This window comes from Leopardus geoffroyi, chromosome D1 (genome assembly GCF_018350155.1).
Source record: "Leopardus geoffroyi isolate Oge1 chromosome D1, O.geoffroyi_Oge1_pat1.0, whole genome shotgun sequence".
Lineage (NCBI taxonomy): Eukaryota > Metazoa > Chordata > Mammalia > Carnivora > Felidae > Leopardus > Leopardus geoffroyi.
The window spans coordinates 16,578,866-16,605,305 of NC_059329.1; the positions used below are offsets into that span (position 1 = coordinate 16,578,866).

The following is a 26,440-nucleotide window of genomic DNA, read 5'->3' on the forward strand; positions in this document are numbered from 1 at the left end:
TGCCCTAGGCATGACGCCAGGAGACTCAGGTATATTGCAAGAATTTGGAGACAAGTTACACCTTCCTCTGCAACCTGAGGATTGTGCGGGCTGGTGGCTGGTCACTGTTAGTCTATTATAGAAATGGCCTTTCTCCTACAAATCTGGCTGCCTGTGTTCGTGGGGGGGTTCCGGGACGGTGGTTTGGAGGGACCAAAAAAGCTCCAGACCCAAGGCATGGGACCCAGTTTCTCTAAAAGAGAGTTGAGACCTTACCGAATTTCTTTCCTCTCGTTCAGTCTTCGGAGTAATGGGTCAGCCCAGAACCAAGCTGCCCCGTAAGAGGTCCTCACCTCTGCCAAAAAGCCACAGCCCACAGTTCTGCTGAGTTCCACATGGAGACAGCTTTATTGCTGGAGCCTCCCAGAGCCCCAGAGGCTAGAGGCTTACAGCTTCACAGATCCAGGGGGTTGAGTCCAAACTGGCGGAGCCGCTCCTTGTATTTGGTATGAAGTCTCAGCACGGCCCCATCCCACTGAGGCTTCACTGCTCTCAGCTTGGCCAAGAGTTGGTCCAGGCTGCCCTGCAGACACCAAGCTTCAGGCCCCAGGAAGGGAGAGGGCAGCGGGAGGGGTGCCCCAGGCTAGTCTGTAAGCTCTCCTTTGCCAGTGGCTTCATTGAGCTTTTACACTTAGTGGGCATGGTTGCATCCCCTGGTTGTCTGCCCTCAAGACAGAGCAGATTTTGGGGCGCCTGGGTGGCGCAGTCGGTTAAGCGTCCGACTTCAGCCAGGTCACGATCTCGCGGTCCGTGAGTTCGAGCCCCGCGTCAGGCTCTGGGCTGATGGCTCAGAGCCTGGAGCCTGTTTCCGATTCTGTGTCTCCCCCTCTCTCTGCCCCTCCCCCGTTCATGCTCTGTCTCTCTCTGTCCCAAAAATAAATAAACGTTGAAAAAAAAAAAAAAGAGCAGATTTCCTTGTGGAGATGCTTCTTCTCCTTCCCCCGGTCTGTCACTGTCATACTAGTTGGGGTTTGGGGGGATGGGGGAGTGCTGGGTACTGGGGTGGTTGGGATTCAAACAGGGGTGCTTACGTGTAAGATTTCCTCGTACTTGGCCTCCATGTCTGCCACGTGTGCCCGAAGCTGAGCCAGAGTCTGGTCCCGCTCTCTGAGGGCCTGCTCTGCCCCTTCCCGTGCGGCCTCAGCCTCCCCCTGGCACGTCTCTGTGGGGCCGGGCAGAAGGAGAAAGAGGATTGGGTAGTGACACTCTACCTGTGAACAGAGTCTCCAAAGGTACCTAAAAAGCGGAACTTAAATGGGATCATTCCAGACTCCCCCAGTATCACCAATTTTCCCGCAGTCCGTATAAAGAGCGGACATATACCTCTAAGGTACAGTAGAGAGAGTAGTGGCATTGGGACAAGAGATGTGGGTCCAGAGTTTGGTTGTCGCTTATTGACTACCTGTGTAACCTCAGGCATGTCTCTCTCTGAGCCTAAGGTTCTTCATCTTTAAAGACAGAATGATCCAAACCTTACAGGCTTACTGTGAGTTGAATGCAAGCATATAGGGGGACATGTATAGTATATACAGGAGGTGCTCCATAAATGCTGATCGAATTTAAATTCCAGACAAGGCAAGGATGAGGAAGGGCATTCAGGGTCTGCATGGCAGATAAGCAACTCTTGGGTATCTGAGACTATTTTAGGTTAAACTGAGGCTATTTTAGGTTAAAAAAACTTTGAGACCACAATTGTGAAAGATCTTATGTGCACGCTAACATAGCTCAACTGCATCCTGTAACCAAGAGAGAAAGGAAAAACTTCCTGTTTTTTACATTTTTGCTTATCTGGAAGGTTTATTCCTTTATGTAGCAAGTACTTATGTAGGACTGAGCATGCATGAGGCATTGAAGATATGGACGTAAGTCTAGTATCTTTCCTCAGTTTCATTGCGAAAATCAGCTGAGAGGGAGTATGTTTTGCCCATGACAGACATGGCAGTGGTGGGGAGAAAGATCTGGATTTGGAGAGACCATTGAGAGAGGAAGCTGGGGTAAGAGACTTAGGTCTTTTTTTAGTTACAACCTAAGAGGTTTTTGCCATCTTGAACCCTCTGCTCCAATCCTCCATGGTGGGAGAGTTGATGGGGAAAAGGATAAGAGAGGGCGCATGGGTGGCTCAGTCGGTTAAGTGTCCAACTTTGGCTCAGGTCATGATCTTGCGGCCCAGAGTTCGAGCCCCGCTTCGGGCTCTGTGCTGACAGCTCGGAGCCTGGAGCCTGCTTTGGATTCTGTGTCTCCCTCTCTCTCTACCCCTCCCCCGCTCGCTCTCTGTCTCTTAAAAATGAATAAATGTTAAAAAAAATTTTTTTTTTTTTTAAAAGGAAAAGGGTAAGAGAGCCTAGATAGCAGTCTTCTAGAGAAGGACTTTTTTTTTTTTTTTTTTTTTTTTTTTTAATGTTTATTTTTGAGAGAGAGCACAAGCAGGGCAGGGGCAGACGGAGACGGGGACAAAGGATCCAAAGTGGGCTCCATGCTAACAGCAGTGAGCCTGATGCGGGGCTCAAACCAACGAACCGTAAGATCATGACCTGAGCCGTCATCAGATGCTCAACAGACTGAGTCGCCCAGGGTTCCCTAGAGAAGGACCATCGTAAGTCCACCCCTGCAGACTTGGACCTTGTCAGTGCCCCTTGGAGAGATAGGGGTTAGGGAGTGGAAGCCTACCCAGCTGCTCCCGAAGGCCCCTCACTTCTTCTTCCAGCTGCCTGCTGCGGGTCTCCATTTCCTTCCGCAGGACTTGGCACTGACGACTCATCTCTGTGGTGGGGACAGAGGGTCCCAGGTGTGGTTGGAGTGGTGGAGAAAGGAAGGGACATTGTGGGCGGGGAGGGCCTTCTTGGTCCAGTGGGACAGGAGCATAAAGGCCGCCTTGGTGGTTCTTGTGATTCTGAGAGGCTGGCCGACCCCGAAAAGCTGGGGAAGAGCTAGGAAACCAAGCCCCTTCCCCCATTCCAACTCAGTACCTAGACTGTAGCCCTTCTCCCCACTCACTCCCATGGGATGAATGAGATAAAGGCCATGACTGCATTTTTTAATCCACAAAGCACATGGCATCAGGCATCCAGGAAGGTTCCTGCCTGGGATCCCGGGAGGCTGTCCTTCGTTTCCTTCAGGACCCTGCCCAATTCATGCTGAGCTGGGAAGGTTAAAGTTGGGCATGGCAGACGGACATCTTTCTTGTTTCACTTCCTTGTATCCTCTGGCCCTCTTGGCTGTCCTTTTCCAGGCCCCTGTCTCCTGCCCACCTGCCTGACCAACCACACACACCTGCATAGACGGCCTTCCCCTCACTTCGGGCCTCTTCCAACTCAGCCTCTAGCACTCGCAGCCTCCACCTCAGCTGGTCTTCAGAAGCCTTGGCTCGGCGGGCCTCGTCCCTCCTCAGAGCTGTGAAAAGTCCCAGAGCTGTCCTCACGACTGGCTGGGGGTCCCACGTGGCCCTGTGGGCTTGATGGACCGTGCCCACCTCTGGGAACCTGGTGGCAGGCTTCCAGCCTTTCATTTTCCCTCTGGATTGGTCGGTTTGTCCCTGGAATGCCATGAGCTTTTCCTTACTAAGGGAAACCCCCCTCTATGTTCTGCTTATAAAAACTAGCTATCATCACCAACCCTCCCGGCCCAACCCTTCCTCGCAACGTCAGTTCTTCCTCCACCAGAGGATTGGCAGGGGTCGCCTCAGCCTCCCGCAAACAGCTCTAAGCCTCCGAGCCTCTGACGATGTGAAATGCACCCCCCCCCCCCCCCCCGCCCACCTCTGTTGTCCTGAGCTTCCATTTTCTTACCCAAGTGGTCTTGGAGCAACTCCTTTTCCAGCACTGCCAGCCTGTGTGCGGATTTGGCTTCCACATCTGCCCTGGCAAGTTGGCAAAGCCTCGGCTTGGTCTCCTTGAACCTTTAGGACCTTATCATGATCTCAGCCTCCCTCACTTCTCCCCATCCTCATCCCACGCCCTGAACTTTCTTCCTGCAGGAGATCTGAGGACCTTTCAAGGAGGGATTTCTGATGGCAGGGACCTCTGAGTTCCCTGCTGTGTCCTGGCAGCCCAGCCCAGGGTAGGTACTCAGAATATGTGTGATGAATATATAGGGAAGGCACAAAGCCAGAAGGGCAGCACAGAGTGGGTATATGCTGGTTTCCCCAATTTCCCAGCTCCATGGAACGTGGAGGGAAGATATCGGGGGAGAGGGTCCTGAAGGCTCTATCTTGTCATGCAGAGGGCTGAATTCCCTCTGGAGCACCTCTGCTTGGTGTCCAAGCCAGAGAATGGAGAAGCAGGAGGCGCTCACCTCCATCCACCCTGACTCACCAGCACCCACATTCTTTTTCTTCTTCTGTGACCCAGCTTTCATCCCTTTTCCTTTGGTCTTAGATGGCATCTCCTTGCTGTCCTGGGGAAGGAGAGGACTTGTATTTAAGACTGCACATGGGGATGCTTTCCTGACCCCTAGACTGAACCAGGAGTCCCAGGAGAGTTAGAGCTCTAGTCTCCGAGCATGTCTCTTATACCTTCCAGAAGCTTCTGTTCTTGGTCTCCTTGGACCTTTGGGCAAGCCTGGGGTAGGGGGAAGGTAGAGCTGTTTCTTTCTACCAGTAAGGTTCTATGTACAGAAATCATTCCCCTCTACCCTCTTTTGGAGAAAATAAACCTCAGTACTTGTCTCTTCCCTCTTCCCGTCATCCTTACCCTGCCTCGTCCTACCTGTAGGATCCTCTCTTGCTTCTGTTGTATTTCCCTGTAGGGTGACCCACTCATGGAGAGGGGCAGAGAAATGGCCCAACCAGCTAGGAGCCTGAGGAGGAGCCTGGGTTCTGGGAGCCAATCCAGGGTGATAAATTTCCTTTGAGGGCAGGACTGAGAACTGGAAGGTTGGGTTTCGGGAGGCTGAGTGTTGTCCAGGTAACTGGGAAACATGGAGTCAGAGACAGGTGGAATGGGCCAAGTACAAAGCTTAAAATAGCAAGGTCCCAGAGGGTCAATTCTTCAATTCTCTCCTTATCCCTAAACTCTAAATGTAGTTTGAGGAGAAAGGGCTTTGGAGCCCGGTAACTATGCTTCATTTCCATGTAGCACCGCCTGAGGTTTGGAGACTTACAAGTTACAGATTTACACATCTGATATGGTGCTGTTATGCTGAGCGGAAAAGAGCTCATAGTAGCCATTTGGGGCAATTTACATCCCTAGGGCTGATCAGCAAATGACATTATTAGTCTTAGGGAAGGCATTCTGTAGCATACAAGGGAAAGAAATGCAGGAGAAGGGAGTTGAGAGAGTTTCTCACATCGGAGAAAGGAGACACAGAAGAAAGATAGACCCACGGACTCCAAGCTGCTGACATAGAGGCTACAAATGTAGAAGAAAGGATACTGGTTAGAGACAAGAGCCATGGGTTCTAGTCCCCCCTCCAGTTATGTAAACTTGGCAAGCCATTTAATTTTGCTCAGCTTCAGTTTCCTGGTCTTTAAATCTTTGATTCTGTAAATCCTGTAAGGCCTGGGTTTCAACTGGGCATTCACAGGGCTATCTTCCCTTGTGGAGACTTAATTTATTGATCTTCCCCTATTCCCTTATGAGGCTGGTTTTCAGAGACAGGTGCTCAGAAACTACTTTGCTGGGCTCTCTGTGGTATTGGGTTTGTCGGGGCTCCCTCTAGTGGACTTGCTCGGCGTCCCCCCCCCCCCCCCCCCAGGCTCCTAAATTTTTCTACTTAAATTATTGATGGTGCCTCCCTCTTGGGGATACTTTCTAGCATCTTGCTGGAGTCATGAATGGCTGGAAAAACGACTTTGGGGGAAGGAGTATGGTGAGCGACCTGCCCTTGTGAGGCAGGCTCTACCCTCCTTCCAGCCCTGCTGCTATTCTGGAGCCTTGTCATCTGTTTGCCACCTGGATCTCTGGGCACCATTCTGGCTAGAATGAAAACAGCAAAAACGTCAGGGATTTCCCCCTTGTGGATTAAGGAACCTGCAGACTTTTTTAGCTATTTCTCTCTATCTCTGTCCCCCTCCACACTTCTGTTCAATTGCCTGTTGTCAGTTTGCATTTATTCTTCCCCCAGAACCGTTTCCCCCTGCATTGGAATGCAGTAGAGTTTCTTGCACTGGTCCTCCTCATCTAGAAGCCTCGTTGGGGTTATTTGTCACGGAATGATCAGTTTCTCTGTTATGCTGATGCATTGGATGACATTTTGAGGACAGAGTTTACAGAATACAAACGACATATCACGCCTTGGAAGAGCATTTACTTTTCAAATATGTTCAGTCAACCAACCGACATTCAGGTGCAGAATGAGGATGTGGTCTGGGTGAAGGTGAAATGTAATAAAAGTGCCTCATGTCACATGATGTGATGGTACAAACTGAGCCAGCTCTAGAATAACCGAGAATGACACTGTGATCAACAATCCAATCCCATCTTGAGTACACTTTGAAAATAAGCCAAATAAAAATTATTAAACAAAAAAAAAGGCGAAGCTTTCCTTCTTTTTTCATTAACGTTAAAAAAATTTTTTTTAATGTTGATTTATTTTTGAGAGAGAGAGATAAAGACACACACAGAGCTTGAGTGGGGGAGGGGCAGAGAGAGAGAGGGAGACACGGAATCTGAAGCAGGCTCCAGGCTCTGAGCTGTCAGCACAGAGTCCGACAGGGGGCTTGAGCCCGTGAACCGTGAGATCACGATCTGAGCGGAAGTCGGATGCTTAACCAAATGCCCCTGATTTCTTTTTAAAATTCATTTATTTTCTGAGAGAGAGAGAGAGAGAGAGAGACCGAGAGTGCGAGTGGGAGAGGGACAGAGAAAGAGGGAGACTCCCAAGCAGGCTCTGGTGCTGCCAGTACAGCGTCCACGCGGGGGTTCAAAGTCACCAACCTGTGGGATCATGACCTGAGCTGAAGTTGTCGCTCAACTGACCGAGCCACCCAGGTGCCCCACTCATTAACTTCAGTTTAGAAGTGAAAATAGGAACTATCACCAGACAGAACTCTGTCCATCTGGGAGTGTTTAAGGGATATAGAGGAGAGAACTGTCACTCTGCTTTATTCAAATATGCGAGGTAGGTCATTTGTATATTTAAAGAAATATGTCTTCTTCAGCAGAAACAAAGTACAAACTATACAATTTGTACAAACAATACAATTTGATGATGGAGGGGGGAAATACCTTGTGTACCTACACTGTGTTAGATACTGTGGAAGACCAAAGTCAACAAGACAGTATGGCATGAATTAATGTATGGTAGCTGTAAGAATAAATGGTTATGGAAATTTAGAGGAGGAAAGGGTTATTTCTAGCTGGAATGTCTGGTTATTTCTAGCTGAATTCTGAAGAATGGATTGAACTTCAGTAGCACACTTTGGGCAGAGGGAATGCTCTGAGCAATGTGGATGGAAAAAAAAAAAAAGAATTGTGGTATTTTGTGATTTGGTCAGTCACCCAGCATAGTATATGCATTGATATTATATAAAACTGCAACGTAGTTTGGAGTTAGATCATGACTGTTAACTTCATTCAGGAGACCATTAGCAGTGTTTAAAGGTTTCTTTCTTTTCTTTTCTAAAAAAATTTTTAATGTTTATTTTTGAGAGAAAGAGAGAGAGGGAGACACGGAATCTGAAGCAGGCTCCAGGCTCTGAGCTGTCAGCACAGAGCCCGACGCGGAGCCCAAACCCACGGGCCGTGAGATCATGACCTGAGCTGAAGTCAGACACACTTAATCGACTGAGCCACCTAGGCGCCCCTTAAAGTTTTTTTTCTGATGCTGTCAGAACTATAGTTCAGGAAGACTGGTCTGGTGGCAGAAAGGATTGGAGGTGGCAGGGAAACCAGTGAAGAAAAGGTTTTAATAGATCAGGGGAGAGAAAGGGAGGGCCTGCAGCTAGGGTGGTAGATGGGAAGTTTTGACAATTATCTAAGAGCCGTGCTTAGATTTTCCTTTGGGAGATTTCTTCTCTTTCTAATTCTACTGATAGAAAACGATAATGCTGACTCCTTAATCAATCTTAGATAAAGGCCACTGAATTGCAGAATAAGGAGGTCTGACGGATAGGTCTTTGAGTCCAGAGATATTCCCCCCCCCCCCTTACAGGGGCACACAATAAACTCAATTCCTTAATCAGTCAAGGGCTTTGTGGAGGACCCAGGTGGGAGGATCTAAGAGGGAACTGAGTACTTACGGACACACTAGAGCCTGCAAGCTCCCAAAGAAGAGGCTCAGAATTAACAAATTAGGTCAGGGCACTTCCTTCTTCAGGAAGAAAGTTCCCTTTTTTCATAGTTTTTCCAACGAAGCTTTTAGATTAGAGAAGTGGAAATGACTGGGAACTGCTTTTGTTTCATGAGAGAGGTACTCCTCGGGCTAGGGCTCGCAGCTGTCTTTCTGTGGTCAAGGGCTGGTGCTGGGGATGCTAACCTGCGGTGCAATGCGCTGAGCCCGGGTAATCTTAAGCACATACCCAATTCCCAGAAAAGGAACTAGTGTTCAGAAGCCAAAAAAGGGGGAAATGTTTTGTTTTCAGAAGGTCAAAGGGCCTGGAAGAAGAGCTTGCGGCCTAAGTGTCTTAAGCCTTTCTGGAGTGTTCGTAATCAGGCTGGAACAGTCAGTCTGCAGCATTCGCATTCCTGTCCCTCGGTGCCGACTTAATGAGTTTAAAACACCAAAAGGGTGGGGAAATAACTTCCGTTCTTCTCCCACAATGTTTAGAAGCAAATGACTTTAAGCTCAATTTCCTTATTTATCAGGTATGTGGCGGAAGACTTGACGTTAAGTTTCTTTCTACGGCTAGCTGTCCTAATTTAAATACCCCAATCACCCCTCAAAGAGAGCCAACCTAACAACCCGCAAGGAACATGGAGGGCTCGGCTTCTGTCTAACGCGCAGACTCCACCCCAGACCCCGCCCCTTCCTTTCCCGGATTCTCCAGCAGAGGGCGCAGGCGCAAAGGTTCTGTCTGGGCCCGCCCCCGGGGGCAGGGGAGGGGTAGGCGGCGCGGAAACTTGGCCTCGGCTTTCCGGGAGCTGTGGCTCGGGAGGGGGTGGCGCAGGAAGGGTCGCTACCCAGTCGGGACCGGGCCGCCGGCTTCCCGGAGCGCCGTGCGCTCCTCCCGTCCCCGGGCTTGCGCTCTCGGAAGGGGCGCGCCCGCGCGAACCTCGCTCCCGTCACCGCCCACTCCTCCTCCCCGCGGCCGCCCCTCCCTCCGCCCGGACAGCCGGCGGCGGCTGCGGCGGCGGCGGCGGCCGGGAGAGGCCCCTCCTTCACGCCCTCCTTCTTTCCCTCGCTCGCAGCGGAGCGGAGCCGGCGGACGCGGCTGGGCCCCCAACCCTCCCCGGGCCATGGCCGGCAACGTGAAAAAGAGCTCTGGGGCCGGGGGCGGCGGCAGCTCCGGGGGCTCGGGCTCGGGCGGCCTGATTGGGCTCATGAAGGACGCCTTCCAGCCGCACCACCACCACCACCACCACCTCAGCCCCCACCCGCCCGGCACCGTGGACAAGAAGATGGTGGAGAAGTGCTGGAAGCTCATGGACAAGGTGAAAGGCCTGCCCAGGACCCGCGGGAGCAGGGGTGGGCGTGGGCGGAGGGGGCCGAGGGAGGGGAAGGAAGGGACAGAGGAAGCTGGGGGAGGGGACGGGTCATGCGGGGCTGGGGAGGCGAGGAGCTGGGGTGACCCGGCCGAAGGGTGGGGGACGCGGGGGTGAGGAAGAGATCGGGAAGGTGGGGGTCGGCGGTGGGGGAAGGGCTGCGGTTGGGAGTTGGGGAACGTTGAGATAGTGTTTGGGGGTGGCGAGACAAAGATGGGGTGGGGGCTGGGGTGAGGGTTAACTGGGAAGCCACCAGGGCGGAAGTATAATGGGGGGGTGCAGAGTTTGGGGCTCTGCAGGGTCTGGGGATGTGGGTCACGGAATTGGCCCCAGGAGGTAGGAGGGAGGGGGAGGGCGAAGAAGAGCGTGCAATTTACCGGCTGGGGCTGTTAGCTGGATGAGCAGTCGAGCTCTGAGTCGGGAATTAACGTTTATGGGCTCTGGTTGAGAGACCTGGGGTCAGACAACTCCGTAGGCAAACTGCGCTCGGGGAGAGCCCATAGTTTTTTCTCATTAAGATATTAACACCAAGGTAAAAGAAATCAGGATGTTTAAATGGCCGAGGAAGGAACTTTCCTCCACCTCTAGCGCTGGGGCAAATTTTTATTCTCCAAAACATTGGATGTGATCCATTGCTGGTGCTGAGATTAAACCACAAGTTCTGGTTAGAAACATTATCTTCTGAAAGATGTATTAACTGAGCGTGCTAAGCAGCAGATTCTGACTTCTTCCAGATTCTGACTGCTTCCAGAACTTCCTCCTCATGCTGCTTTTAGCTGGGTTCTACTTTTTTCGTGGCCGACCTGACTCCTTGTTACAGGACCTGACTTTTAAGCTTGTTCAATGAGCTTCTTTGCTTACCTTTTTTAAAGCAAGCTTGAAAAATATCGCTTTTATATTTAGCCATTAAGTGTGGCATTTGGGAGAAGTTCACCTCATTATAGTGTCTATAATATAGTAGTCCAGAGTCCTTAAAAGTGTTTAAGCATTTTGAGAGCACCCAATACAGTGTTTTCTTAGTATTTTTCACGCTCATTAATTAATAACTTATTTTTGGAAAATTTCATATTGTCAGTGAAAAGTAACTGGAAGTATCTGGCATATTGTAAGAGAATGGTGTTACTTCCTCCAGAGGAAAATTGGTTTTCTCTGGTTCCTCTCTAGGTCTAGGTTCCTCTTCTGTAAAGTTCTTCATGGATTGTTTTGGACTAAAACAGCTAATAAGAATGATTATGAAACACTTGGCAAATATAAACGTGCTGTATAAATGCTTAATAAGTCCCGTGCGTGCATTAACACTCCTGAAGTGCATACAAGTGGTTTCAGAGCCACTTTTTCAGGGCTGGTGTTTCTCATGTTAAATAATTGGTATTGTAGTTAATGATACAAGTGTTTTCATATTTATTACATTGGCGGTGTAGTTTTAATTTCATTATTTAGAAATTGTAATAAAACCATTACAGAAAGTTAGGCATGTAAAGGAAACTTTAAATTCATTGACACCGTTAAAAAAGTTTTTTTTTTTCTTAAATGTTTACTTATTTTTGAGAGAGACAGAATGCAAGTGGGAGAGGGGCAGAGAGCAAGGGAGACAGAATCTGAAGCAGGCTGCAGGCTCTGAGCTGTCAGCACAGAGCCCTATGCGGGGCATGAACTCAAACCACAAGATCTTGAGATCGTGACCTGAGCCGAAGTCGGAAGTTGGACCCTCAACCGACTGAGCCACCCAGGTGCCCCTCATTGACACCTTTTTAAAAAAATACCAAATGTATTCAAGATCTGAAGTTTGTAGGTTTGCATTTTAGGGATTTACAGCTGAGGACTGAAAAGGTTCCCCTGGATTAAAAAAAAGAATTGTATGTTTAATTAGTTTCTCGTGTAAGATACATGTATGCAATATACCCAAACTTGTATGGATTAGAGACCTTTCCTTAAAAATAGTAAACTTTTCCTCAAACTTTTGAATCTCTATAAGGTAGTTCAAATAAGATCCTTTTTAAGTTTTTTTCCTTCATTTTTTTTTTTTTCCAACGTTTATTTTTGGGACAGAGAGAGACAGAGCATGAACGGGGGAGGGGCAGAGAGAGAGGGAGACACAGAATCGGAAACAGGCTTCAGGCTCTGAGCCATCAGCCCAGAGCCCGACGCGGGGCTCGAACTCACGGACCGCGAGATCGTGACCTGGCTGAAGTCCGACTGCGCCACCCAGGCGCCCCTCCTTCATTTCTTTAAAGTGTGTGTATAGCGATGTGATTTTTTTCTGCAGAATGTTTAGTTGTATGGGGAGAATAGGACTCATTTTGAGTGCTTTTCAGGTTTTGATAGCTTCAAGGGAAGTAGGTGCCCAGCTTTTCCTTTCTAGTGTTGGGAGAGAGGGATGTTTTATTCTTGTGTTGCTTGTCTTAGAAGGTGATTTTTAGTAATGTCTGTGCCCCGTATCACAAATTACTAGTCTTGTTTCTGGTGTATTAGGCTGATAGGTTCATATTGCTCTCCAGATTTCCTGAGTACTTTCATAAGTATTGGATTGAACTGTTTCTTTTATGCTTGCATATTTTTTTCCACGTTTTTATTTGTTAGAGTCTTAAATAAATGTCACTAACCCTTCTTCATGTGGTATGATGTAAGTGGTAAAGAACTTACTGTCAAATCGACAATTGCCCCACACATTTATTGAATTCGGTTCTGAGTCTCTTTCTCATACCTGTTCTATCCTTGTTGAAGCTAGGTGAATATTATTCTAGCTTATCAGTGATCAGTGTCTTGACTTCGTGCTGGGAACTGTTAGTCTCTTCCCCTCCCCCAGTATTGAATGTGTGCAGATGGAGAAGTTGGCATAAGTCATGGGTTCTGGTCAACATAGGCCCAATTTACTAATCCATTGTGGAACTTAAACTCATTGTCGGAAAAATCCTTGTGCTGGGACACTTGTTATTAAACAAGAAACATGGTCAACCTCTATTTTGCCAGCTGAGTATATTGTAATAAATACTTGTGTAAATACTTGTGTGTGAAGAAAGTGGCTGGGAAGAGAGGATTGGGCAGGGGAGTGGAGAGAAAAATCCTATAAATTGCCTTAAATGTAAACTTAGAAGTAGTAAGGTATCTAGTGAGACTCAAAATTCCATTATGAAGTAGAGCAGGAGTTGGCAATCTGTTTTTGTCAAGGGACAGTAAATATTTTAGGCTTTGCTGGACACATACTCAGTCTTGTATTCTTTGTTACTGTTTCACAACTCTTTAAAAAAGTAAAAGCCATTCCTTGCTTGCAGGTGGACAAAAAGAAAGGGCTGGAGGTTGTAGTTTGTCTGCCCCTGAAGCAGAGCAACATACTGGCTATATTTTAGGTCTATGTTATGTTTTTATTTCGGATTAGCTTATATCATTAAAACATTAAGGTGTTGATATTTTTTAATGAGATATAATTTATAAGAGAATTTATAGTTCCCTTACGATTTTAAGGGAAAAAGCTTCCCTTTAAGGCATGAGTTTAAAAAAAGTATTTTCAAAAGGTGATCCTTCTGCTACCTGCCTTCTTCTGTTTGTCCCACCTCTGTCCCACCACCCCCCAAAAAATACCTTGAGTAACTTCCTGTATTTGGGAAGTAAGATGCACTAATTAGAATTTATGATTCAGTGTATTTCATTGGACTACATCCTCCTTTCCTTCCTTCTTCCTTCCTTCCTTCCTTTGCACACTAAGTCCCAGGCATACTGCTAGGTGTAAATTCTTACACTCCAGATTACATTACAGTGATGAGTGACTACGTAAGTATGTAAACAGTGATAGGAGATCTCTTAAGTTTAAACTTATTTTTTCTGTACATATTACTTCTGTACCCATCTTAACCTCTTGAGATTGTAAATTCCGTGAGGACAGCACAGCGACTATAATCTGCTTATCTCCTGCAGTGTCCGGTCATGAGGACTTATACAATAGTAAGAGCTTTGTAAATATTTAAATTGCTTTGTGTGTTCTGAAGGAATAACTGAAAAGAAAACGTGTGGGGGTGGGAATAAATTTTAATTACATTAAACTTATTTCTTGCAGTAGCCCTTTGGCGGTATCATCTCTTTTATAGATGGAGACACTTGGGCTCAGAGATGTTACATAATTTAATTTAGTTAATGGTGGAGCCTGACTTGGAATCCAGGATAACCCACCTCCTTAGGCTTGGTTATTTCCTCCATACAGTACCTTCTTAGGTGTACCACAAAGCGTCAGTAACAGAAACCATTCAGCAAGTGACCTGTGTGGTTACAATAGTCCTCACGACACACGTTCATTAACGCACCCAAGCAAAGTAGACATTCTCTTGAATAATAAGGTAGCATTTAATACCATCCAGTGAAATGTCTGTTATCTGCTTTCAAGTTCAGTGTTTGCATTTCTTCAAATTAATGTCTACTGGTTACTTTGCATGGTGGTCACAGAGGCTTGTACACTTCATTTTCCTCTTCTACTTAATTTGTGTTATCTGCGGTAGTATTTATCACTTTTTCATCCGTTTCTCCCTTCGCTAGAGCTCTTCAGGACCCAAGCTCTGTCTTAATATCAGTTCCTGGGCCTAACATGTGGTACTTGCTGAATGAAGTGCAGACATTTAACAAAATAAAATGAGATCAAAACATAGTCCCTTCTCATTTTTTGTATGATTGATTAGGGGGGCATCAGGTAAGGAATCCCCCCCCTTTTTTTAATGTTTATTTATTTTGAGAGAGAGAAAGCAGAAGTGGGGAAGGGCAGAGGGACAGAGAGAATCCCAAGCAGACTCTGTGTTGTCAGTGGGGAGCCAGACTCGGGGCTCCATGTCACAAAGTGTGAGATCGTGACCTGAGTCGAGATCAAGAGTTGGAAGCTTAACTGACTGAGCTACCCAGGAGCCCTAGGAATCTTCTTGAGTGCTGAATTAAAGTATCATTTACTTAAAGTAGTTTTACCTTTTTCGATTCTAAAGGTAATATACGGTCAGGTAATATACGGCCATTGTAAAACATGATTGTGTTGTTTTTATGCTATTAACTCCCCAAAAGGATGTAAAATTCTTCATAATTTTTTATGAAATGAGCTCACTTGAGCATTTCATGTGATTCATGGTAGAAATTTTGAAAGGTATATAGAATAAAAGTGGGGTTGGGCCAGGGGAGAAGAGAATTTGTTCTGTTCATTTTGCAGCTTTGGCTGAAGTTTTTGGTAATTCTTGCTATAGTAAACCTTGTTTTTTTTTTTTTTTTTTTTTTAAACATACAGTGTAGACTTGGCTTCAGGAGTAGAACCCAGTGATGTACCAGTTACATATAATGACCAGTGCTCATCCTGAAAAGTGCCCTCCTTCATGCCCATCACCCATTGACCCCGCCCCCATCAACCCTCAGTTTGTTCTCTGCATTTAAGAGTCTCTTATGGTATGCCTCCCTCTCTGTTTTTATCTTATTTTTCCTTCCCTTCCTTTCTGATCATCTGTTCAGTTTCTCCGATTCCACATGTGAGTGAAATCATGTGATAATCTTTCTCTGACTTATTTCGCTTAGCATAATACCCTCTAGTTCCATCTGTGTTGTTGCACATGGCAAGATTTCATTCTTTTTCACTGTCGGGTAGTATTCCATTGTGTTTATATTATGTACCACATCTTCTTAATCTATTCATCAGTTGATGGACATTTGGGCTCTTTCCATAATTTGGCTATTGTTGATAGCTCTGCTATAAACATCGGGGTACATGTGCCCCTTCGAATCAGCATTGTTGTATCCTTCGGCTAAATTCCTAGTAGTGCGATTGCTGGGTCGAAGATAGTTCTATTTTTAATTTTTTGAGGAACCTCCGCACTGTTTTCCAGAGTGGCCGCACCAGTTTGCATCCCCACAATAGTGTTCCCTTTGCTCCACAACAGCTGTTGTTTCCTGAGTTGTTAATTTTTGCCATTCTGACCGGTATGAGGTGGTATCTCATTTTGGTTTTGGTTCGTATTTCCCTGATGGCATGTTGAGCATCTTTTCATGTGTTCTGTTTGCCATCTGGATGTCTTTGGAAAAGTGTTCGTGTCTTCCGCCCAGTTCTTCACTGGATTATTTGATTTTCGGTAGTAAACCTGTTTTTAGTATGTTGTTGGTATGTTTTTAGTATACATACACTAAACCTGACATGGGCATGGCAACCATGGGCAAATTGATCTATTCCTCTTTCATTGGAGTTTGTGTTATATTCGAACATAACATAATAACGTTTATGCCGTGAAAAAAACCCCATTTCCCTAATGATTAACCTAGATCATTAAAAGAAAAACAAATTAAGTATTAGTTTGGAAGCTAAGCCTAAGCTTCAATCACATTTTTTAATGAAGCTGTTAATTATGATCTACGTTAGGTTTGTTGAAAGTAGGGGGATTATGACAAGCAAGTCATTGTGAAATGTTTTCATGATTAGCACATTTTGTGCTGGAAGGAAATAGGTGGGAGTAGTCAACCAGGAGCACTGGAAGCCAGCCTCAGCTCTGTCCCCACAATGTTCCTTCCTGCAGCAGCTTCCAAAAGGAGGAGGGGAAAAGGGTGCAAATTTCAAGCCCTGGGAAGATTTGGTGCTACTCTCATAGATGCTCCCGCGATTCCTTCAGAAGAAATCCACAGATGACTCTGGGTCTCCTGTCTGCAGCTTTTGGGATGGATGACGAGTCTTTCTTAGCAGACTCTGCTTCCTGGACACCCTGTCAGAACCATCTCTGGTCACTGCCTTTCCTCTGGCTCTGGGATCAGCCATGAGGAAGTCTTAAAATGAGACCTGCTTATTGGTAGTTCAGTGAATGGGATGGGATCCTAATTCCTGCCTCTTCCTTCCTTAGACCTGCTTTGCATAGGTGTAACATTCTTTATGAAAAACAGTTTAATGCAGAACAAAATGTCTCCCTTTACTCTCATACCTTCAAGTGACTACCTCTCCAGAGGTACCTGGCATCTATAGCTTACAGTCCATCCTTATCCCTTTCCCTAAGTGGCTCTGAGAAGGTTGGATGGACACCTTTTGCCCTTGAAAGATTTATCAACTTGAGCAAGTTACTGACTTCTTAGCATTTACTCCCTAAGACTGATAGCTGAGTTCTAATCATTCCTTATATTGTAGGCCAGTTTGCAGTTTCACATCTGATACATCAAAAATCTCAAAACAGTGTGTTTTAGGAGAATGAAACTGAGATTCAGAGAGATTAAATAACCGAAGTCACCCACCCATCTAATACTTTTGTTTTTTTCTGTGGATCTTGAACTGGTATTCAGATTCTGTTAAGTGATTCTTATAAACAAGTGCTTCTCATACTTTAACATGAATTCAGACCATCTGGGGATCTTGTTAAAAATGTAGAGGCTGAATAGATCTGGGGTGGGGCCCACGATTCTGTAGTCCTGACCAGCTCTCAGGTGATGTCCATGCATTTGGCAAAGGGACTGTGCTTGAAGTACCAAACCTCCATACCACAATTGCTTTTATTTTAGGTAAGCTTGCTGGATTTTTTTTTTTTTTTTTTTTTTTTGGAAGAAATGGCAATAGGATATCTTGTTTATGTTGAAGATTTTAATTATTATGTTCTTAAATTTCAAAAGTAATTTATACTCAGAATTAAACATTTTTAAACCAAAGTGGGATTCTTTTTAATTAAAAGAGTATTTTTTAAGTTTATTTATTTTGAGACAGAGAGAGAGGAAGGGGATCAGAGAGAGGAAGAGAGAGAATCTCAAGCAGGCTCTGTGCTGTCAGCGCAGATCCTGACTCAGGTCTTGATCTCATGAACTGTGAGATCATGACCTGAGCCAAAACCGAGTCAGTTGCTTAACTGACTGAGCCACCCACGTACCTCAAAAGTGGGACTTTAAACAAAAATGGTTCTAGAATTTTTTTTTTTTTTTTTTTTTAACGTTTATTTATTTTTGGGACAGAGAGAGACAGAGCATGAACGGGGGAGGGGCAGAGAGAGAGGGAGACACAGAATCGGAAACAGGCTCCAGGCTCTGAGCCATCAGCCCAGAGCCCGACGCGGGGCTCGAACTCACGGACCGCGAGATCGTGACCTGGCTGAAGTCGGACGCTTAACCGACTGCGCCACCCAGGCGCCCCTAGAATTTTTTTTTTTTATTTGCTAAATTGTGGAGATTTTCCATGTTAATACCATATATAGGTCTTCCTGAATTTTAAGGATTGTATAAGATTTCATAATTAAATACGTTTACTGAATTCATATTAACAATCTTTTGTTTGTTTTATTGTTTCTTTAGAGAGCGTGCAGGGGAGGCACAGAGAGAGGGGAAAGAGAATCTTAAACAGGTTCCATGCTCAGTATCGAGCCCCTGTGTGGGGCTCAGTCTCATGACTGTGAGATCATGACTTGAGCAGAAATCAAAAGTCAGATGCTTAACTGACTGTGCCACCCAGGCACAGTATTGATAATCTTCTAGGTTATTTCTGATTTTAAGTATTAGAAACTGTGCTGTAGTGACTATCCATCTTGTGGTTTCTGAATATTTCTTTAGAATAAACTCCCAGAAATGAAATGTGCCGCGTCAATGGACTCGCACGTCAAAGTTTTAAAAATATATATGTGAGCACATTGCCCTCCAAAAAGTTTGCCTCCGACCACAATCTTTGTCTAGTTTGTTGATTTAAATGATTCCTGGGGCACCTGGGTGGCTCAGTCGGGTAAGCGTCCGACTCTTGGTTTCGACTCAGGTGATGATCTCATGGTTCAGGGACTCTGATAGCGTGGAGCCTGCTTGGGGTTCTCTTTCTCCCTCTCTCTGCCCCTCCCCTGCTTGCTCTCTCTCTTTCTCTCTCAAAATAAATAAACATTAAAAAATATATATGATTCCTTGTTACCTTAGGTGAAAATTATGGTGGATCTGATCGCAATGACACTTTTCCTGAACTCAAGCTATATGCCTGGTGCTGGGGAGTTAAAGATGAATCCGTGTACTCAGACTCTGGTGATATAACTGGAGTCGTACAAAGGCTCTGGGAAACCTCTGTGGGAATCATTAGGCAAACCATGACTTAGTCCCTGAGGACACGAGAAAGGGGACTGGGAATGGGGAGGGCTTTAGAGCAAATTGGTGCCTCTGCGGTATCCTGAGCCACAGTTACATCTCAATTGGGCCTGACATCCAAAAGCGATGCTAAAATCGTCTAATTTCTAGCTCATGCTGAGTATTTGGTTTGAAGTTGCACCAGTAAGTTCGGATAGAGATTTTTTTTTCCTTTTAAAAATAGGATATGTGTATAAAAACTGCATGTTTAAACTATCAGTACATGTAAAGAAACATGTAGTTTCTTTAATATCGTACATTGTGTTGGATGTATTTTTTTTGTGTGTGCAGTTAATGTGATAAATGAAAGTAATGAGATTGGTAATTAGTTATAAGTGGCATAGTGTCTTTAATAAATAGTGTTGGGTGGTATTTGAGAAGTGTTAGGTAGTAATTACAGTTCAAATCCCTGAATGGAGTTTTGATAAATCAATAATGGAGAATAGTAATTAGAAGTAAAAGGCTTTTTTCTTGGGGCCGTTATCTAGTGATGATATGTTTCTTAAAAAAAAAAAAAAGTATAGGTTTCTGATTTCTCTTTAAAAAATATTTAAAAGCTTCACTGTACATTTATACTTGTAAAACTTAAATCTCTTCAAGTTTCTGTGTTGATGAGTTTCTAAAACTTGAAGCTTTAATAAGAAACACTTAACAAGGCTTTAGAAATTAATTGATCACTCTCATTTATAGAGGCAGAAATTCAGATCCAGAGAGGTGAATAAACTTGCCTAATGTCAACAGAGCCAGTTAATGTTGGTCATCAGACTAGAACCCAGGTTCCCAGACCTGGTGTCCTCCCTGCTACATCTCCTGCTCCCTTGAGCAATATGGAGCCTTTTAAAACTGTAGTCAGATTTTACATGTTTTATGTTGAATTCAACATACTGAATACTCATTTAAAAAAAAAAATTTTTACGTTTATTTCTGAGACAGAGACAGAGCATGAGTGGGGGAGGGGCAGAGAGAGAGGGAGAGAGAATCAGAAGCAGGTCCCAGGCTCTGAGCTGTCAGCACAGAGCCCGACGTGTGGCTCCTACTCACAGACGATGAGATCATGACCTGAGCTGAAGTCGGTCGCTCAACTGACTGAGCCACCCAGGCGCCCCTGAATACTCATTTTTAAAGTATAAAGCTTAATCACGTTAAAATATTTTAATGTTTATTTTTGAGAGCATGAGCAGGGGAAGGGCAGAGAGAGAGGGGACACAGAATCCGAAGCAGGCTCTAGGCTCTGAGCTGTCAGCACACAGCTCGATGCGGGGCTGGAACCCACGAACTGTGAGATGACCTGAGCCGAAGTTGGACGCTTAGCCAGCTGAGCCACCCAGGCACCCCTATCATGTTTTAACATATAAAAATGTTTGAAAAAACTTCCATGGATAAGTTGAGGTCTATAGAGATAAAAATACTTAGTCATTCATAGTTCTATATGCTTAGAGTTTTCTGCCTAATTAGAAATTCACATTCCTTAGCGTTAGAAAGGAGTCTGTGTTCAGAGTAGAATTAGGTTTAGGCACTGTTCTTGGTACCTTTTCTCTTTTTATAAATTTAGCTATTTCCAAGCATAATTTTATTCCTCTTTATTGTGACCATAGCACTTTCCAAATTTTTTTTCTATTGACCATTGAGCCTTGGCAGAAGCAAAGGGAGGAGCGAGGCCAATGAGAAAGCTATTATGAATGGGCTGTATGGCAGCTGTACAAGGATGCTGTTGCTTTCCCAGAGCTAAGCACGTTTCTTTTTGGCGTTTTTTTGAGTGACGCTGTAAATGCACAGGCAGAAGTAAACAAAAGGAAGCCATTTTTGCTATTGCAAGACTTGGAAGGCAAAATAAAGTTGGCCAAATGGAGGACACACCAAGCAGGAAAATATTTTATCTTTTTAGAAATTTGGGGGGGAATGTGTTTTAAGCTCAGAGTGTCCATTTATGCTTTAACTATGACTGCTAATTTAAAGTTCACTAAGTAGTAAAGGCAGGTTGTTAGCTTTTGAAGTTTGGTGACTATTGACTTGAATTATTCACAAAGCCTTTTTTGAACTTTTTCCCTAGGGATTATACATATTTAGGGTGTTTCTCTTTCTAGAAGATTTTAACATCAAAAGAGTAGGTCTCTATGTTTTCTTTATGTCTGCATTAGTGTTAAAAACTCAAGAGCTAGTGGTGGAATGCTGATTTCCCTGGTCATTGGAGGATTCATCTCAAAAAGATCTTGAGAAAAGCAGACATTTAATCTACAAATGATCTTTACAAGGTCACATTTGAACGAGGGACAAAAAATACTTGTGGAAGGTACATGGTACCAGCTTGAAAATGCAAGCAAATAAATGTTTTGGAGACATTTAAAAAAAAAATTTTTTTTTTTTTTTAACGTTTATTTATTTTTGAGACAGAGAGAGACAGAGCATGAACAGGGGAGGGTCAGAGAGAGAGGGAGACACAGAATCTGAAACAGGCTCCAGGCTCTGAGCGGTCAGCACAGAGCCTGACGCGGGGCTCGAACTCACGGACTGTGAGATTGTGACCTGAGCCGAAGTCGGCCACCTAACTGACTGAGCCACTCAGGCGCCCCTTGGAGACATTTTTTAACGCATGATATTTTAAATCTGGTATGTTATGAGAAGTGATATATTTTTCAATTAATTGTCATAAACATTTATTGATTGCATATTATAGGTTGGACATCGTATGTAAGACTAAGCAATTTTATTTTCATTTTGTTAGAAGGAAGCATGTCTTTTTTCCAGAGGTATTAGGCAAATACTGCATTTTAACCTAAATTCTGTGAAGTTAATGCATTTACTTTTCTTGTTTTTCTTTTTTTTTTTTTTTACATTTATTTATTTATTTTGAGAGAGACAGAGACAGTGTGAGTGGGGGAGAGGCAGAGAGAGAGGGAGACAGAGAATCCCAAGCAGGCTGTGCACTGTCAGTGCGGAGCCCGATGTAGGGCTCGAACTCATGAAACTGAGATCATGACCTGAGCCGAAATCAAGAGTTGGACGCTTAACCGACAGAGCTAACTAGGGACCCCAGTGCCCTTATCTTTAAATAGGGAGAACATGTGGGTTGGTGTGTATCGCCCTGGATATAAATGGTAACTCTTATTGGGAGCTCTGCTGGATTTGTGCCTTTGGAGGAGTGGTGGTTACTGTAGCTTTTGCAGATCGTAGGTTACCCTGTTCTTGGGTGGCCTGCTGCCTTTTCTCTATCCTTTGGTCATCAGTTAGAGAGCATGCAGGATTAGGAAGTTGGAGTGGCATGAACCAAGATGGTAGAAATAATGGTACCAGTTTCTGGGAGTCATCAAAGGGTGATGTGTTATCTATCACTCATCTTCGGTATGTAATTCCTGCCTACCCTGAAGATAAGCCTGGTCAAGTAGTATGGAAATGGGGAGGGGAACTAACATATTGAGTGCCTAGGGGCGCCTGGGTGGCGCAGTCGGTTAAGCGTCCGACTTCAGCCAGGTCATGATCTCGCGGTCCGTGAGTTCGAGCCCCGCGTCAGGCTCTGGGCTGATGGCTCGGAGCCTGGAGCCTGTTTCCGATTCTGTGTCTCCCTCTCTCTCTGCCCCTCCCCCGTTCATGCTCTGTCTCTCTCTGTCCCAAAAATAAATAAACATTGAAAAAAAAAAATTAAAAAAAAAAACACAACATATTGAGTGCCTACTTTATTGGAAGTTATACAGGCCTTTCATAAGTGTTTATTGTGAGTAGGTATTATCTCTGTTTTTGCAGATATTTTTTTAATTTTAACTGAAAGCTTAAACATTTTTAATTTTTTAAAAATTTCATTGAAAATTTAAAAAGCCTGTATTTTAGGCTTTATTGTAATGTCTCCTTGTTAATTCCCTACCTCTTCCACATCTCTCTCTTGCTCTCTCTACTTTGCTGTCTCCATTTTAGTCTCACTGATGTTTTTATTCTTCAAACAAATCTAGACCTGTTTCACTTTTGGACTTAAAGATGACCCGTCCTCTGGGCTCCTCTTCTGTTGATACTACCTGGCTAGCTCCTTTGTGTAATTTCAACTTTTAGTCCAGATTCATCTCAGGGAAGCTTTCCCTGTTCACTGGCCTAGAGGAGTTGTTCAGCATATTCTTACTATATTACTCTAATTCTTTGCATTGACTGTGATATTTTTATTTATATTGAAGTATAATTGACATGGAACATTCTGTTAGTTTCAGGTGTATAACATGATTCTGTATTTGTATACATTACCGAACGATCACCACAATAAGTATAGTTACCATCTGTCACCATACAGAATTACAAACCTGTCCTCACAAAAATTTTTTTCTTACAATGAGAACTTGTGCGATTTACTCTCTTAGCAATTCTCAAGTATGCAGTACAGTATTATTGACTGTCGTCCCCAAGCTGTATATTACATTCCCATGACTGAAGTTTATACTTTTTGATTCCCTTCGCTCATTTTGCTGACCTCCCAATCCCCCCTCCCCTCTGGCAACCATGAATTTTTTTCTCTGTATCTATGAGTTTTATTTGTTTGTTTTATTTTTTAGATTCTACATGTAAGTGAAATCATACGGTATTTGTCTTTCTCTGCCTTATTTCACAGCAGAATACCTTCAGGGTCCATCCATGTTGTCAAAGACGGTGAGATTTTATTTCTTTTTATGGCTGAGCAGTAGTCTCTTGTGCATATATACCACATCTTTTCAAGTTCTTAGTTCAGGATTACACTTTTTATTTTATTTTTTAAACATGTTTGTTTAATTATTTTGAGAGGGAAAGAGTGCGAGCAGAGGAGGGGCAGAGAGAGGAAGAGAGAGAGATTCCCGGTTGGCAGTGCAGAGCCTGATGCTGGGCTCAATCCCACGACCCATGAGATCATGACCTGAGTTTAAATCACAAGTCAGACACTTAACTGACTGAGCCACCCAGGCACCCCCTACCATGTCGTCTTTATCCATTTATCCATCAGCGGACACTTAGATTGTTTTCGTATGTCGGCTCTCGTAAATCATGCTGCAGTGAGCATAGGGGTACATGTATCTTTTCAAATTAGTTTTTTGTTGTCTTCAGATAAATATCTGGAAGTGGAATTATTGGATTCTATGGTAGTTCTATTTTTAATTAAAACAATTTTTTTTAAGTTAGAGTGAGCGAGCAGGGAAGGGCAGAGAGAGAGGGAGAGAGGAAATCTCAAGCAGGCTCTGCACTGTCAGCACAAAGCCTGATGCAGGGCTTGAACTCATGAACTGTGAGATCATGACCTGAGCCAAAACCAAGAGTCAGATGCTCAGCTGACTGAGCCACCTAAGCACACCTCTATTTTTTTTTTTTTAATTTTTTTTTTCAACGTTTTTATTTATTTTTGGGACAGAGAGAGAGCATGAACGGGGGAGGGGCAGAGAGAGAGGGAGACACAGAATCGGAAACAGGCTCCAGGCTCTGAGCCATCAGCCCAGAGCCTGACGCGGGGCTCGAACTCACGGACCGCGAGATCGTGACCTGGCTGAAGTCGGACGCTTAACCGACTGCGCCACCCAGGCGCCCAGCACACCTCTATTTTTAATTAAAAAAAAAAAAAAAAAAAAAAATTTTTTTTAATGTTTATTTATTTTTGAGACAGAGACAGAGCATGAACGGGGGAGGGGCAGAGAGACAGGGAGACACAGAATCGGAAGCAGGCTCCAGGCTCTGAGCTGTCAGCACAGAGCCCGATGCGGGGCTCGAACTCACGGACTGTGAGATCACGACCTGAGCCGAAGTCGGATGCTTAACCGACTGAGCCACCCAGGCGCCCCATGTTTTTAACTTTTTAAGGAACCTCCATACTATTTTCCATATGACTGCGCCAATTGACATTCCCACCAAGAGTGCATGAGAGTTCCCTTTTCTCTACATCCTTGTCAACACTTCTTTTTGATACTAGACATTCTGACAGGAATATGGTGGTATCTCATTGTGGGTTTGATTTGCATTTCCCTGATGATTAGTGATGTTGATCATGTGCCTGTTGGTCATCTGTATGTCTTCTGGGGAAAAATGTCTATTGAGACTTTTGCCCACGTGAAAATCAAGAGTTTTAAAAAAGTTTTTTTGTTGAGTTATAGATGTTCTTTATGTGTTTTGCATGTTAACCCCTTACCAGATACATGATTTGCAAATATCATCTCCCATTCAGTAGGTTGCCTTTTCATTTTGTTGATGGCTTCCTTTGCTGTGCAGGAACTTTTTAGTTTGATGTTGTACCATTTATTTTTGCTTTTTTGCCCTTGCTTTTGGAGTTTGATCCAAAAAATCCTCATCAAGACCCATATCCAGGAGCTTGCCACCTGTATTTTCTTCTGGGAGTTTTATGGTTTCAGGTCTTAGAACTTTGTATTTTTTTACTTCTTTTTTATAGTTTATTGCCTGATTGCTCTCTGATTCAGGCATGTTGTCTTTTCACTTCTTTATCCCAGTGCTTGGCATATATTTATTGAATACGTGCACTGAGAAAAGGCAAAACCATCAGGAACAGCCTTCAGCTTACTGCCTTCATATCTCTGAGTTTATCTCTGAACCTGCCCTCCCTGCCTTTCTTCTGTTTTAGAGGAAGGGGGTATCCTTTCTTTTAATGGTGTTTAGTGTTTCTAGCTGTGTGGTAGATCTCATTCCCTGTTGTTTGCCAGAAACCTTAGCTTTTCGTTTATCTTTTTCTCTTCTGATTCTTTCTACATATAAATCATGTCCAATTTTCTCTGAAAATAAAACCCTTTAGTTATAGACCTCTTGTACTCTTTGTTGGGTCTTGATCTCTCAGTCTTATTGTCAGACTCTCCTACATCCCTCCATGGACTAACCTAAGGAAGCTCTCATTTTAGTTGTTTTTATTATAAATATACTGTAAAAATATATTCTGAATTATAAACAACTGACTTACAAATGAGGTTTTGGAATGTAACACTTGTAAATTGGAGACTGTTTTATTAATATGAGTTCTTGCTGTTAGCATATAGTTGTCTTCTGAGGTAGAGTTTTTTTTTTTTTTTTCTTGGCTATGTTGTTCCCTTTTGGCTTAAACCTTTGATAGGATGAGCACCTTCCTAAAACACTGTTAAAATATTCATACATCAGATATTTATATTGATGCAGCTTGTGTTTATTTGGCAGGGTTATATGGGACTATTTTTCAAGAGTTCAGGAAATGGTGTACAGAGAATAGAACACCTACCTGGCTTTAAAAATGTTATCGACTTACTCATCGTTTGAAGAGTCATTGATGATTAGTTATTAAATGGGAATTTTACAGTTATTCTAGATGGACCTCATGTTTCCACTTCTGGGGCATCTATCCTGAGGAAATAATCTAACGTACAGAAGAGTACCATGCCCAGTGATGTCCATCACAGTGATACTTGGAGCGGTAAAGACTTGAAAACAATGTAAATGTTAAAACAAATGGGGGGGGGGGGATGTTTGAGATACGTTATGGTATATCCATAGAATGGAATCATTTAAACATCACAGAAAGGTTTATAATGAGCTTTTGTTGACTCGAGGAAGAAATCGGTGTTTTTAAGTGTGAAATAAAAAGCAAGATGTTACACTTCTCTCCTCCGACTGGTACACAATGTTAGGTAAGTTTCAAACCAAATATTGCTGATAATTAGAAAAACCAGAAGACCCTCAAGAGCTGTGAAGGCAGTAAGGAATTATGAGGCCAGGTTCTGGAAGATAAGGAAAGCTTTGAGAAGTTTGCCTGATGTTTGAGGCTACCTTGCCCATGAGGTCATGGCTGA

General features: G+C 44.1%; 2 protein-coding genes across 5 annotated transcripts in view; one reads left to right on the forward strand and one right to left on the reverse strand.

Annotated features, from left to right (window-relative positions):
* Positions 1-364: 364 nt before the first annotated feature.
* Positions 365-4,796, reverse strand: CCDC153 (coiled-coil domain containing 153). 2 transcript variants are annotated; one of them, XM_045483146.1, is made up of 7 exons: positions 4,728-4,796; positions 4,350-4,431; positions 3,825-3,890; positions 3,310-3,429; positions 2,707-2,799; positions 1,071-1,201; positions 365-562 (listed from the first exon to the last, which is right to left on the reverse strand). In XM_045483146.1, exons 1-7 carry the CDS (start codon positions 4,794-4,796, stop codon positions 434-436), a joined length of 690 nt encoding a protein of 229 aa, XP_045339102.1. In that variant the 3' UTR covers positions 365-433. The 2 variants fall into 2 exon arrangements, with proteins under 2 accessions (XP_045339102.1, XP_045339103.1); XM_045483147.1 differs by lacking the exon at positions 2,707-2,799.
* Positions 4,797-9,010: 4,214 nt separating this feature from the next.
* CBL (Cbl proto-oncogene) overlaps positions 9,011-26,440 on the forward strand; it is an 86,337-nt gene continuing 68,907 nt past the window's right edge. For 2 of the 3 annotated variants that reach the window (XM_045483149.1, XM_045483150.1), the window contains exon 1: positions 9,018-9,566. In XM_045483149.1, the coding sequence (XP_045339105.1) occupies positions 9,372-9,566 (195 nt within the window). In that variant the 5' untranslated portion in view covers positions 9,018-9,371. Of the gene's footprint in view, positions 9,567-26,440 lie in introns of all 3 variants that reach the window. The other variant, XM_045483148.1, reaches the window with a different exon arrangement.